At 44.1% G+C, this 12500-nt stretch overlaps 1 protein-coding gene and 3 non-coding genes across 6 annotated transcripts in view; all 4 read right to left on the bottom strand.

Annotated features, from left to right (window-relative positions):
* nek8 (NIMA-related kinase 8) overlaps positions 1 to 12500 on the bottom strand; it is a 58023-nt gene that overhangs the window by 39417 nt on the left and 6106 nt on the right. The window contains exons 1-7 of one of the 3 annotated variants that reach the window (XM_063205855.1): positions 11235 to 11306; positions 10664 to 10869; positions 10002 to 10234; positions 9301 to 9432; positions 7813 to 8021; positions 7433 to 7512; positions 6300 to 6478 (exon numbers count right to left, since the gene is read on the bottom strand). In XM_063205855.1, the coding sequence (XP_063061925.1) occupies positions 6300 to 6478; positions 7433 to 7512; positions 7813 to 8021; positions 9301 to 9432; positions 10002 to 10234; positions 10664 to 10869; positions 11235 to 11281 (1086 nt within the window). In that variant the 5' untranslated portion in view covers positions 11282 to 11306. Of the gene's footprint in view, positions 1 to 6299; positions 6479 to 7432; positions 7513 to 7812; positions 8022 to 9300; positions 9433 to 10001; positions 10235 to 10663; positions 10870 to 11234; positions 11307 to 12500 lie in introns of those variants that run through there. The other 2 variants (XM_063205856.1, XM_063205854.1) reach the window with 2 other exon arrangements.
* On the bottom strand, positions 1138 to 1209 carry trnad-guc (transfer RNA aspartic acid (anticodon GUC)). The gene has a single exon. It is a non-coding gene; the product is annotated as a tRNA-Asp (tRNA).
* On the bottom strand, positions 2339 to 2410 carry trnad-guc (transfer RNA aspartic acid (anticodon GUC)). The gene has a single exon. It is a non-coding gene; the product is annotated as a tRNA-Asp (tRNA).
* On the bottom strand, positions 3761 to 3832 carry trnad-guc (transfer RNA aspartic acid (anticodon GUC)). The gene has a single exon. It is a non-coding gene; the product is annotated as a tRNA-Asp (tRNA).

Here is a 12500-nt window from a genome sequence, read left to right as displayed (position 1 = left end):
TGTGAGTGTCAGTGAGTCGTGGAAAACACCCTCACTCGCCATTGTGCCTGGCGCAAAACAAAAAAGTTACAATTATGTAAAAGTCCATGTGATCAAAGCATTGCCTTGTGTTTCTTTTTTTTTGACTATTGAATAATTGTTTGCAACATGTGCAGTGCTTAGCCCTGGTCCTTCAACAGGCTTGTCGGCTTTTCTCTGGTGCATTAGTTTCGACTGAGTGCACCTACTCAGTGTAAAGCAAGTCTTTGAGCCCCTAAAGTCAGGCTGATCAATTAATCAATTAGCAATCGGAATGTGATAAAAACTCAGATCAATAAATGATGACGAGCCTTAGGCAATTAGGCACAGTACTTCTTCTCCTACTTTATTATACACCTCTGTTAGAGAGTAAGGCCAACCAGAGGAGTGTTGCATTCGACTATGCTGCTAAATTGTGTTACAGTAGCTGCATAGCATAACCCAGTGGTTCCCAAACTGGGGGTCGCGACCCCTAGGGGTGTCGTGGTGGTACTGAAGGGTGTTCACGGACAAAAGGGATATTGCATAAAAATGGTAAATCCACAGGTTAACAGCTAACATCATTTCCTAATTTGGTTAGTAAAAGCATTCACTTGTATGGTTAATAGATGTATTTTATGTCCTGTGGATTTCTAACAATATAAGCAGACAAACTATTAATTGCTATCAATATTTTTGGTCATTAATATTGCTAGATTTTCCATTAATACCGGTAGTTTGTAAGCTAATATTGCTAGAAATCCAATTGTTCGGCTAAGACTACGGTGGGTGGGGGGTCGCGAAAATATTCTTAAACCCAAAAGGGGGTCCCCACTGAATAAGTTTGGGAACCACACTGGCATAACCCATTTATTTGACATAATTTAATCTTACTTTACTGTAAAGCACATTGAATTGCATTTATGTATGAAATGCGCTATACAAATAAAATTGCCTTGCCTTGCCATAGCAGGGGTGTCAAACATAAGGCCGGGGCCAGATGCGGCCTGCCAGATGATTTAACCCGGCCCTAGATCTGTAGAGAAGAAAAAAACAACAACGCTTTTTCATTGGACGTCTTGGCATGGCGCCGTTGCTTTCACTTCAGCTATGCCAACTCTGACAGAGTCAAAAAAGATCCTCCCCGTCGGGGAATCGAACCCCGGTCTTCCGCGTGACAGGCGGAGATACTGTCCACTATACTAACGAGGAATGCAGATAGTCCTCTGAGTGTTAGTCAGTCGGGGAAAACACCCTCACTAGCCAATGTGCTTGGCGCGAAACAAAAAAGTTACATATGTAAAAATCCATATGATCAAAACATTGCCTTGTGTTTCTTTTTTTGACTATTGAATAATTGTTTGCAACATGTGCAGTGTTTAGCCCTGGTCCTTCAACAGGCTTGTCGGCTTTTCTCTGGTGCATTAGTTTCGACTGAGAGCACCTACTCAGCGTAAAGCAAGTCTTTGAGCCCCTAAAGTCAGGCTGATCAATTAATCAATTACCAATCGGGATGTGATAAAACTCAGATCAATAAATGATGACGAGCCTTAGGCACTTAGGCACAGTACTTCTACTCCTACTTTATACATAAGGCCAACCAGAGGAGTGTTGCATTCGACTATGCTGCTAAATTGTGTTACAGTAGCTGCATAGCATAACCCAGTGGTTCCCAAACTGGGGGTCACGACCCCTAGGGGGGGTCGCGGCGGTACTGAAGGGTGTTCACGGACAAAAGGGACATTGCATAAAAATGGTAAATCCACAGGTTAACAGCTAACATCATTTCCTAATTTGGTTAGTAAAAGCATTCACTTGTATGGGTAATAGATGTATTTTATGTCCTTTGGATTTCTAACAATATAAGCAGACAAACTATTAATTGCTATCCATATTTTTGGTCATTAATATTGCTAGATTTTCCATTAATACCGGTAGTTTGTAAGCTAATATGGCTAGAAATCCAATTGTTCGGCTAAGACTACGATGGGTGGGGGGTTGCGAAAATATTCTTAAGCCCAAAAGGGGGTCCCCACTGAAAAAGTTTGGGAACCACACTGGCCTAACCCATTTATTTGACACCATTTGATCTTACTTTACTGTAAAGCACATTGAATTGCATTTATGTATGAAATGCGCTATACAAATAAAATTGCCTTGCCTTGCCATAGCAGGGGTGTCAAACATAAGGCCGGGGCCAGATGCGGCCTGCCAGATGATTTAACCCGGCCCTAGATCTGTAGAGAAGAAAAAAACAACAACGCTTTTTCATTGGACGTCTTGGCATGGCGCCGTTGCTTTCACTTCAGCTATGCCAACTCTGACAGAGTCAAAAAAGATCCTCCCCGTCGGGGAATCGAACCCCGGTCTTCCGCGTGACAGGCGGAGATACTGTCCACTATACTAACGAGGAATGCAGATAGTCCTCTGAGTGTTAGTGAGTCGGGGAAAACACCCTCACTAGCCAATGTGCTTGGCGTGAAACAAAAAAGTTACATATGTAAAAATCCATGTGATCAAAACAATTTCCTGTGTTATTTTTGACTATTGAATAATTGTTTGCAACATGTGCAGTGTTTAGCCCTGGTCCTTCAACAGGCTTGTCGGCTTTTCTCTGGTGCATTCGTTTCGGCTGAGAGCACCTACTCAGTGTAAAGCAAGTCTTTGAGCCCCTAAAGTCAGGCTGATCAATTAATCAATTAGCAATCGGAATGTAATGTGATAAAACTCAGATCAATATTGATGATGAGCATTAGGCACAGTGAGTCGATCAAATGGCAGATCCTCACAAGCTTGTCAGTGTTGACAAAAAAATGATTCACAGCCTCAGCCATGGCTTTATTTCATAATCCTCCCCCATCTCTCTCTTCCACTCATTTACTGCCCCCCTCTTCACTCTACTATCCGAATAACATTTAACCCCCTCCCCCTAAAAATATGTATGTTATATGCATATGATTCACAATGTCAACAATGCAGGGGCGGAGCACTGGTATTGGGACAGGGGGGGCGGGAGATGTGTCAGAGGCATTGGGCCCACGAAATATCGTAGAATGGGGCCCCTACAAGATATTTGGCAATCGAAAGCCACTGGCAGGGGGCCCCCCCAAGTGGTGAGGCCGGGGGTTCCTGGCCCCTATGCCCCCCCCCCCCCCCCCCCCCCCCCCCCCCCTCTGCTCCGCCCCTGCGACAATGTCAATTTTCTTCTTGGAGCAGGCGTCACTCTTAATTATTTAAATCTCTGAGGGTGCTGGCCCAAATTTCAAATTCAATGTTTCAAGAAGGAGGCCGCACCTTGCATAGTAGTGTTCTTTATTGCATGTAGACAGTACCAAATTTCAACTGATTTGATGTGACCCGAATTTTGCAGAGGAAAATTGTGATTTTATTACAATATTCTAATGATGTGAATTCTCCAATTCATGGGTTTTTTGAGCTGGAAGGCCAAAATATGCAAAAATAAACAATTGAATGATTGGAATAGTTAAAAAAAACTGGGCTATGAATCTATAATCCATGACAGTTTAACATTATTGATGGAATTATGGAAATAAATCAACTTTTTCATGTTATTCTAATAAAGTGGCCTGGAGCTGTAGATGCAGTACCCATTCTGGCCACATTCTACACAGTGCACCCTCAAGGCCGGGGCCAGATACAGCCTGCAGATGATTTACTGTCCCTAGATTTGTATTTGCGTCTTTGCTTTCACTTCAGCTATGTCAACTCTGACAAAGTAAAAAAGGATCCTCAAAAAAAGGTCCTCCCCGTCGGGGAATCGAACCCCGGTCTTCCGCGTGACAGGCGGAGATACTGTCCACTATACTAACGAGGAATACAGAAAGTGAAGCGAGTGTCAGTGAGTAATGCAAAACACCCTAACAAGTCAATGTGCCTGCTGCTTGAGCACAAAATGCACACCTTTGCCACACGCTGGCTTTCACAACTGTTAGGCAAAGTTCCATGGTGTAATGCAGTGATTCCCAAACTGTGGGCCGGGGCCCACTGTTGGGCCCTGAAGATATTCCAAGTGGGCCTTGAAATCTCTTCTAAAAATCTAGACAATGTTAGTTGCTGTGTTGCTGTTGACTATTCATTTTGATTTTTTATTGTTCATTGGGCAGAGCAGGTGGTTCCCAAACATTTGTGAACATTTCAGGTGGAACCCCTGGTGCAATGGGTAGCACTCTGGACTCTGAATCCAGCAAAACCGAGTTCAAATATTTTACTACTTCCTTAAAAAAAAGTCACTCTCTTGCCCATTACAAAGTTGCAGGTGTCTAAAATAGGAGTTTTCTTGAGAACGAATTTGCCTTTTTTTGCTTTCAATTGACAGTCAATGCTCCTGATCTACCGGCTGACATCCAGCTTCAGATCATTGACTAGCAAGTGATTCTGTCATGAAGTAGAAATTTGTGATTGTTTGCAAATACGCTGCTGGTCCGGCCCACTTCAATTTGATCAAATTGACTGCATATGGCCCGTGATACAAAGCTTGTTTGACACCCCTGGCATAAAGCATACTGGTAGTCAGAACAGTGGTTCCCAAACTATTTCAGCAGAGACCACTTTACGACATAAGAATATTTTCACGAACCCCCCACCCACCACAGTCTTAGCCTATCAATGGATTTCTAGCAATATTAGCAGACAAACAATTAATGGATGATTTTTTTTGTCAATTAATATTGCTGTATTCTCCATTGATACAGTAGTTTGTCCGCTAACATTGCTAGAAATCCATTGGTAGGCTAAGACTGTGCAGAGGCCAAGGCAATTTTTTGTCCATTAATATTGCTTGATTAGTTTGTCCGCTAACATTGCTAGAAATCCACAGGACCGCAAATTCATCTATTAGCTGTTAGCTGTTAGCCTGTGGAGTTCAGAACGCAGTGTAATTCAAAATGGCAAACTGAGAAAAAAGGCTTTAAAGTTTCCTTTCTGTCCACGTGACTGTGTTGGAGGTAAAGTGGTGATGACACTTCCATATAATACTTTTTTATGGTGGAAATGTATGCACACTAGAAAAAAGCAAAACAAAACAACATTCTCATTACTTTTAGCTGAAAAATCATTATACTGCGTTCTGTTGTGGTATTACTGTCTACACCAAAACCACGGTGTCAATGGAGAAGTGCAGTATAATTCGCATTATACTGCGTTCTTGGCTAGTACGACGTAACCTCCTAAAACCAAAAAGCGCAGTATAATCAGTTTTTTGCGTTTTTTTCCGAAACGGGACCAAGTTGGGCCAAAAAAATTTAACACAAGAAAAAGAAGGTATTTTAAAGCCAATTTCCGGTCTAAACCCATTTTCGACCATTTTCAAGATACTGCGTTCTGATATTGTAGGGCAGTGTTAGCCTGTGGAGTTCCTGTTTTAATGCAATGCCCCTTTTGTCCGCGAGCCCCCTTCAGCACTAGCCAGGCTGTGCCCTCCTAGTGACGCAACAGCTTCAGCGATGCTACCAGTCAGGTCAAGAGTCAATGCAAGTACTTTCTGAGTTCCCGCAAATACTGGAACTGCTCCCAATTTGTTGGGAAGCAAACAATTATTATCAAACCAAGGGAGGCCATTCGGGAAATGCTGTTTCGGAAATGTTAATCTTTATGCACTTGGTCAGACCAAGTCTCGAAGAGATTTGAAAGTCGATGATAATCAGGCTACTTCAGCACCTCCACGACCCCCAGTTTGGGAACCACTGAGTTAGAGGATGATGCCAGGCAGTACCCCTACTATTGAAAAAATGAAATGGACTAATGCCCCCAATGACAACTAAGCACCACCACACACCCTCAGCTGTATTCTTCTCAACACCCCCCTAGGGCTCCCCTACGCCCCCCTGGGGGCTGTACGCCCCTGTTGAGAAACACTAAGTTAGAGGATTCTTAACTGCGGTGCGTGGATGAAACTTTTCAGCGGTCCTTAAGTTTCTGAGCACGGCCCAGCTTTGGACCGCGGCCCTATGGTTAAGAATCCCTGACTTAGAGGATGATGCCAGGCAGTACCCCTACTTAACTATTGAAAAAATGTAATTGACTAATGCTCCCCAATGACAACTAAGCACCACCACACCCTCAGCTGTATTCTTCTCAACACCCCCCTAGGGCTCCCCTACCCTACGCCCCCTGGGGGGGTGTACGCCCCTGTTGAGAAACACTAAGTTAGAGCAGGGATTCTTAACCACGGTGCGAGGATGAAACTTTTCCGCGGCCCTTAAGTTTCTGAGCACGGCCCAGCTTTGGGCCGCGGCCCTATGGTTAAGAATCCCTGAGGATGATGGCTAGGCAGCATTACCCACCTCCCAGGTGAGGAGACGTCCGGACTTGGTGACCCCCATCTTCTGGGTGCGTCCCAGAGACACCTGCAGCACCTCGGTGTTGAGCATGGGCAGGCGCAGGGGGGAGGAGATGCCGCTGCCCCAGGTGTAGACCGAGGACTGGGGAAGGGAGTGCAGCATCTTGCTGGAGCCCAGGCCCTCTGGAAAGAGATTAGGAAGAAGAGAATAGAGGGCCGTATTAACCCATTGTGTCCTGGAGCGACCTATATGCTGCATTCAAGTTCTTGAGATTTGAGCTGTTACTAAAAATGTGGGCATGTTAGAGCTGAATGAACACTATACTAGTGCAAAATGAAGGTTCTAGATTTTAAATGTAACCTATTTCATGTCTGTATGTGCTTCGGAGGCTGAGATATTTAGGATTTAATAGGCAGAGGGCACCCTTTCCCAAAAAGGGCTTAGGACAAAATGGGTTAAACCCTTAGTCTGGTGATTCTCAATGGGGGCGCTACAGCCCCCCAAGGGGTGTTGGGGGTGCTGACTGTTTACTTGTGTGGGAAGGAAACTGTGTTTCTTTTTTTAACGTCTACACTTTTACTTTTGACACCTCTGACAGCCAATCTATTCAAACAAACCTCTCCCCACTCTCTGACTGGGCGGCTCCCTAGCACAGGACCCGGCTGTTGGTGACAGATCCACGCTGTCTTTGAGATCGGAACAATTTCGCAAAGGGATTTCCCAAGGCAAGGCAAGGCAAGTTTATTTATATAGCGCATTTCATACACAGGTGCAACTCAATGTGCTTCACAAAGTTAACAAATGTAAATGAAAGGAAACAGGGAAGAAAGAAGGAAATGAATTAGAGTAAAAAAAAAACATTTAAAACATTAAGATAAAACATAAGGTAAAAATAATAATAAAATAAAACATAAATAAACATAAAACCTTGAAAAACATAAAAATAAAAATAATAATAATAAAAAAGAATGATATGTAATTTAAGTTAGGGGAAAGCATCTGAGAACAGCTTTGTCTTGAGTCTAGATTTAAAGCTATCAATAGTGGGTGCATTTTTTACGTCATTTTTTTCCCAGGCCAACTGTCTACAGTAGTGTCCTCCACTTGAATGCAAACTTGAATGAAAGAATCCAAACCTCGTGTTCGTGTGCCCGCCACTCTGCCTCCTGGTCGGCCATGAGGGCCTGCTGGAAACGTAGCCAGAGGCTTCTCTATCCTAGTGATGGAAGAGTACAATAGCAAGAAAGAGAAAGGAAGAAAGGATTCGTTTAAAAGCCCACAACAATGTTGTGAAAATGTGTACTACTATGATTACAGTAATGTACAGAACTTAGCTGGGCTACGGTTGAAATGGTCAGGTCAGTCAAATTTTCACTCCAGGCATACTCTCATTCAGCGATATCGATACCATTCAATATGCAAAAATATAACATGATGGACTACTGTAGGCCTACATTGAATCCGGAATCCGACCCGGGCCGGAATGGAACGCGGGTCAGCCACGGTAGGGCCTCACCTGCGCATCTTGACGTTGCCGATGTCGGTGTGGAGGTTGAGGAGGGGCCGGATGATGACGGGGTGGGCCATGATCTCGTTGAGCTGCGGCCGCTTCGAGGGGTCCAGATTCAGCATGTTCAGGATCAGCTGACGCAGCTCGGGGCTGTAGCGGTCCGATATCGGGGCGAAGGTGCCGCTCATGATCTTCAGAACCAAGGCGGGCAGGTTCTGGAGAGAGAGAGAGAGATGGGTGTATGTCTTATATCTTGCAGCCTTCAAGAAACAACTAAAGACCTTCCTCTTTCGAGAGTATCTACTGGACTAATGCTTGAGCTGGCCTAGCCCCAGGGCAGACTCTTGACATGATGTTTAGTTTAGTTTGTGTGTGTGTGTGTGTGTATGTGTTTGTGTGTGTGCTCGTTATTTATTCTTTATTTACTCTTTAAAAAAAAAACAGCAACTAACCCCTCTTTGCAACTGCACTTGTTGTTCTGTATATTTCCTGTGGACTTTGTATTTGATTGTGATGTTGGCTTGATGATGTCCTCTTTTAAAGCGTCTGCCAAATGCAATGTAATGTAATGTAATGTGTATGTACATGGGCAAGGTTTCTGAACATCTTTCAGATCTAGGACCACCACTCTCTCCTATAGCCTCATAAATACACACCATTCCCCCAGTGGAACGCTTTACTGGTTGAAAAAACTTTAATGCAGATACAGAAATACAAAACTACACAAAGTATTTAGAAATACAGTATATTACAACATTCTGGTAACAACAACAAATTGGGTACACTGGGCGTGTGTTAACATATTAACTGGCTATCGGTGCATAACACAGTAGTATCAGAGTCTTTAAGTATATAGAGATATGCCAATGTAATAGGTTGCTATGGGCACCTAACATGACCAGGTTCCAGTCTGTCTAAAGGGGCATGTTATAATGCTCCTAGCATTGAATAGAACAGTCCTTAGGTCTGCCTAGGTCTGCCTAAAGGGGGTCCCCCCCCCCCCCTCTCTCTTGCAATAATAGAACCCGCAAACAATGGGCCAATGGAACCTCTCTCTCTCTCTCTACTCTCTCTGGTAGTATACTCACATATACTGTATATGACCTGGTCAAGCTGTGTAGGCCAGTTTCAAGTGTTCAAATGTTTTGCAGATTAACCAAAGCCACATTGCATGGCAAAGCCAGCCACAATTGAAATTAAGTAAGACAATGAAAATAAAATGCCAGTGAATCACTGGATGTGTGTGTACTGTGTAGTACAGTGATTTTCAACCTATGGGCCGGGGCCCACTGGTGGGCCCTGAAGGTATACCAAGTGGGCCTTGAAATAATATTCTAAAAATTATAATCACATTTTGGTGTGTGTTGCTGCTGATTTATGTGAGTTTTATTCGTAATCGGGTCAGAGGTGGGCCCCGAACATTTGTGACAATTTCGAGTGGGCCCCAAGTTGGAAAAGGTTGGGAACCCCTGGTGTAGTACAATGCCTACTTACTGCTGCCTCGAAAGCTCTCTTCAGGCTGGCCAGCTCATAGAGCACACAGCCCAGTGCCCAGATGTCACTCTTCTGGTTGTAGGGTTTCCCCTCACACAGCTCTGGAGAGATGTAGCAGGGGGTACCCACCACCTAATAGAGGTTGGAAAAGACATAATAAGAATATAATACCCATAACATGTAATGAACGGAAATGGACTAAACGGATAATAAATAAATAATAATGGATACATTTTGAGAAAAGACGCACATGGAACATAACTGCAGACCAGCAGAACAAGAAAGTATGGTGTTCGAATGTGGCCTATGTATGCATGCATGCATGTTTTGAAGTGTGGCGTTTTTGTGTGTAAACTACCGTATTGGCCCGAATATAAGACGTGGTTTTTGTTCTAAAAATAGTACTCTAAAAAGGGGGGTCGTCTTATAATCAGGATCGTCTTATATTCGGGCTAATACGGTATAATGTATTACTGCAGTATTACAGGGTTATGCTGTAGTAATACTGTGGAAAATATAGCAGCTTTGTTACTGCAGTACAATGCAAACTTTTTTCACGAGGGTATGAAATTAACAGACGTTATAGAAAACAATATGAAGGTCTACTGTTGAACACAGGAGTCTGTAACAAGCAAACAATTCCATGTTAATTTGTGGAATTTCAGTAGGCTAGGCCTATATCCTACATTAAGAATGCTTACAGTGTACGCCTTGCTCTTGCTAACAAGTATTTTGGAGATGCCAAAGTCCCCGATTTTGACAATCATCTGGTGTTTGTCCAGCAGTATGTTTTGGGTCTTCAGGTCCCTGTGCAAAATAAGTTTGTTGTGCACATGGTAGAGGGCCAGCAGAATCTGAACGAAGAAGTGCAAGATGGTGTCTTCATCCAGCAGGGAGTTGCATCGCTTCTGTATGTAGTCAGCTAATGTCCCGCCTAGGCCAGAAACAGATGTAAGTAAACAGAGACAGTCAGGAGTGAAATTATGCAGCCATCAGAACTTGGATGAATCAGTTTGGATGTTTCTAACACAGCACACAAAGTTAACCAGTACAGAAGTGTACAAGTTTGGTGGAGTGTAGAGTTTGAAATCAGTGTTGTTTATTGAATGATAACAGCACGGTTCTTTCAAACGCCTTTAACCCCTTAATGCGCGCCATACCTCCAGTGGTACGCTGTAATAGTCATTGAAATATAACTACCATTGCACTACAATACTATGACACAACACAGGCCCTTTAGTAATGCACCACGACTTGGTCATTACCATACTGGTAACAACAAATGTATAAAGCCGCGTCTTAAGGGGTTAAATGCACATTTGGAAATTACGCACGATAAATGGATGGACAAACTGCAGCATACCTGGCGCATACTCCATTGCTATCATGAGAGCCTTGTCTTCGAGAAAGTTCTCATAGTATTCGATGATGTTTGGATGGTTGAGTAACTTTAGAACTTGGCACTCGTTCTGTGCCGCGAGACGTTCGTCCCTCGTCATCTGCTCCACAGGAATCTCCTTCAAAATGACGAGCGCCCCATCACTGCGGCGGCGACATAGGTGCACTATCCTGGAAAAGGTTAGAAAGACAGACTACATTACAGTGTGGCAAACACGGTCAGATAGAGATACGTTGTAAAAGATGAATGGAAACATTATGATACGCTACATGCAGGAATCTCGCCACAATCGGCAAGAAAAGTTTCCGACACACAACGCATTCTTTGTTTAGTAGCTAATGTACAATTGCGTAACATTGGTTCATCCATGTATCAATGTTACAATATGCCACGTCTGTATCTTCACCACTTATGTGCAGCACGGTCCTGCAATTTTTTTTCTCCTGTCTTACGATGAAAAAAATACCGAGTTTGAGCTGCATGCTTGTAACAGGTTGTTTGTCGGTACGTTATTTGGATTGTTTCTTTTAATTACCCAAATGCGCCTCTTCCAACAACTTTTATCTTTTCGTACTTTTCCATCGTCTGTGGCACTGGGCTGGTAAGAAAGTCTCTGTGGTATCTAGGCAACACTTCCTCGACATCTGGCTGCTACAGGAAACACAGAGGGACATTTGCAAACGCTAAAAAGCCTAGCAGGCAGTCCATGAGAATGCAGCTGGGCACTATGAAGATTCACGGCTAGCAAATCTACAATGTATGCATGCATTCCATTTATTTTTAAGCCATGGCACATGTGAAGACAGAGACACAAATAGGCCTATGCACACACACATATGCACATGACGCACGCACGCACGCACGCGCGCGCGCACACACACACACACACACACACACACACACACACACACACACACACACACACACACACACACACACACACACACACACACACACACACACACACACACACACACACACACACACACACACACACACACACACACACACACACACACACACACACACAGTGAAAGCATTTTTGTGTGTTTTGCAAAGTCTTTCTCAGATGGATGACTTGAAGAGAGGCAGGCGCACACAGACTACTAACACAATGCGCTCTCCACCCACCACAGTATTTGAATAGCTTTCATGTTTGGTGGACTCTGCGTCTATGAAACAAAGGATGTGAATGTCTTGAACAGTTGGGGGAAAAAAATAAAAATAAATGGATGAAAACATTGAAAATGTGAATGTCTGCAAAAATAACCGCACATTTCAAAGGCTTGTACGGATTTGCGGTTACTCGATGTGCCACTCACAGCCAGAGGCGCATCTTTCCACCAGGCAAGGCAGGCAGTCGCTTGGGCCCCCCAAGCTACAATATAGTGAATAACAGCCCACACTGTACAACAGTAGTGGTGATTTTGGTTCAAATGTTCATTATTTTGCATTTTCGCTTGGGGCCCCACCTGACCCTAGGATCGCCTCTGCTCACAGCCAGTGTCAGCCGTGGGATGGAAATGTCAGGACCTTTCAGATGACGCGTCCTTATTTGTAAACATGACGTCCCCGCCGGTCACTCATCACTGGCCGAGTGCCACACTAATCTCACAAGCGCTAAATGAACAGCTGGCCAGACCAGACATGACTGTGCAGTGGCGGAACGATTGCACACAGGGCCTCAGGGCAAACCACCTATAGGGCCCCTCCATACGGCTTGCCATGGTCACAATAAAGCCCCCCACACCAATAGAGGAGGGCCCCGGGCCCTGGGTCAAATGCCCCGCTTGCCCCCCTT

The sequence above is a fragment of the Engraulis encrasicolus genome, chromosome 8, assembly GCF_034702125.1.
Source record: "Engraulis encrasicolus isolate BLACKSEA-1 chromosome 8, IST_EnEncr_1.0, whole genome shotgun sequence".
Lineage (NCBI taxonomy): Eukaryota > Metazoa > Chordata > Actinopteri > Clupeiformes > Engraulidae > Engraulis > Engraulis encrasicolus.
Note: the sequence above shows the minus strand (reverse complement) of the source record. Positions and strands in the feature narration are given on the sequence as shown.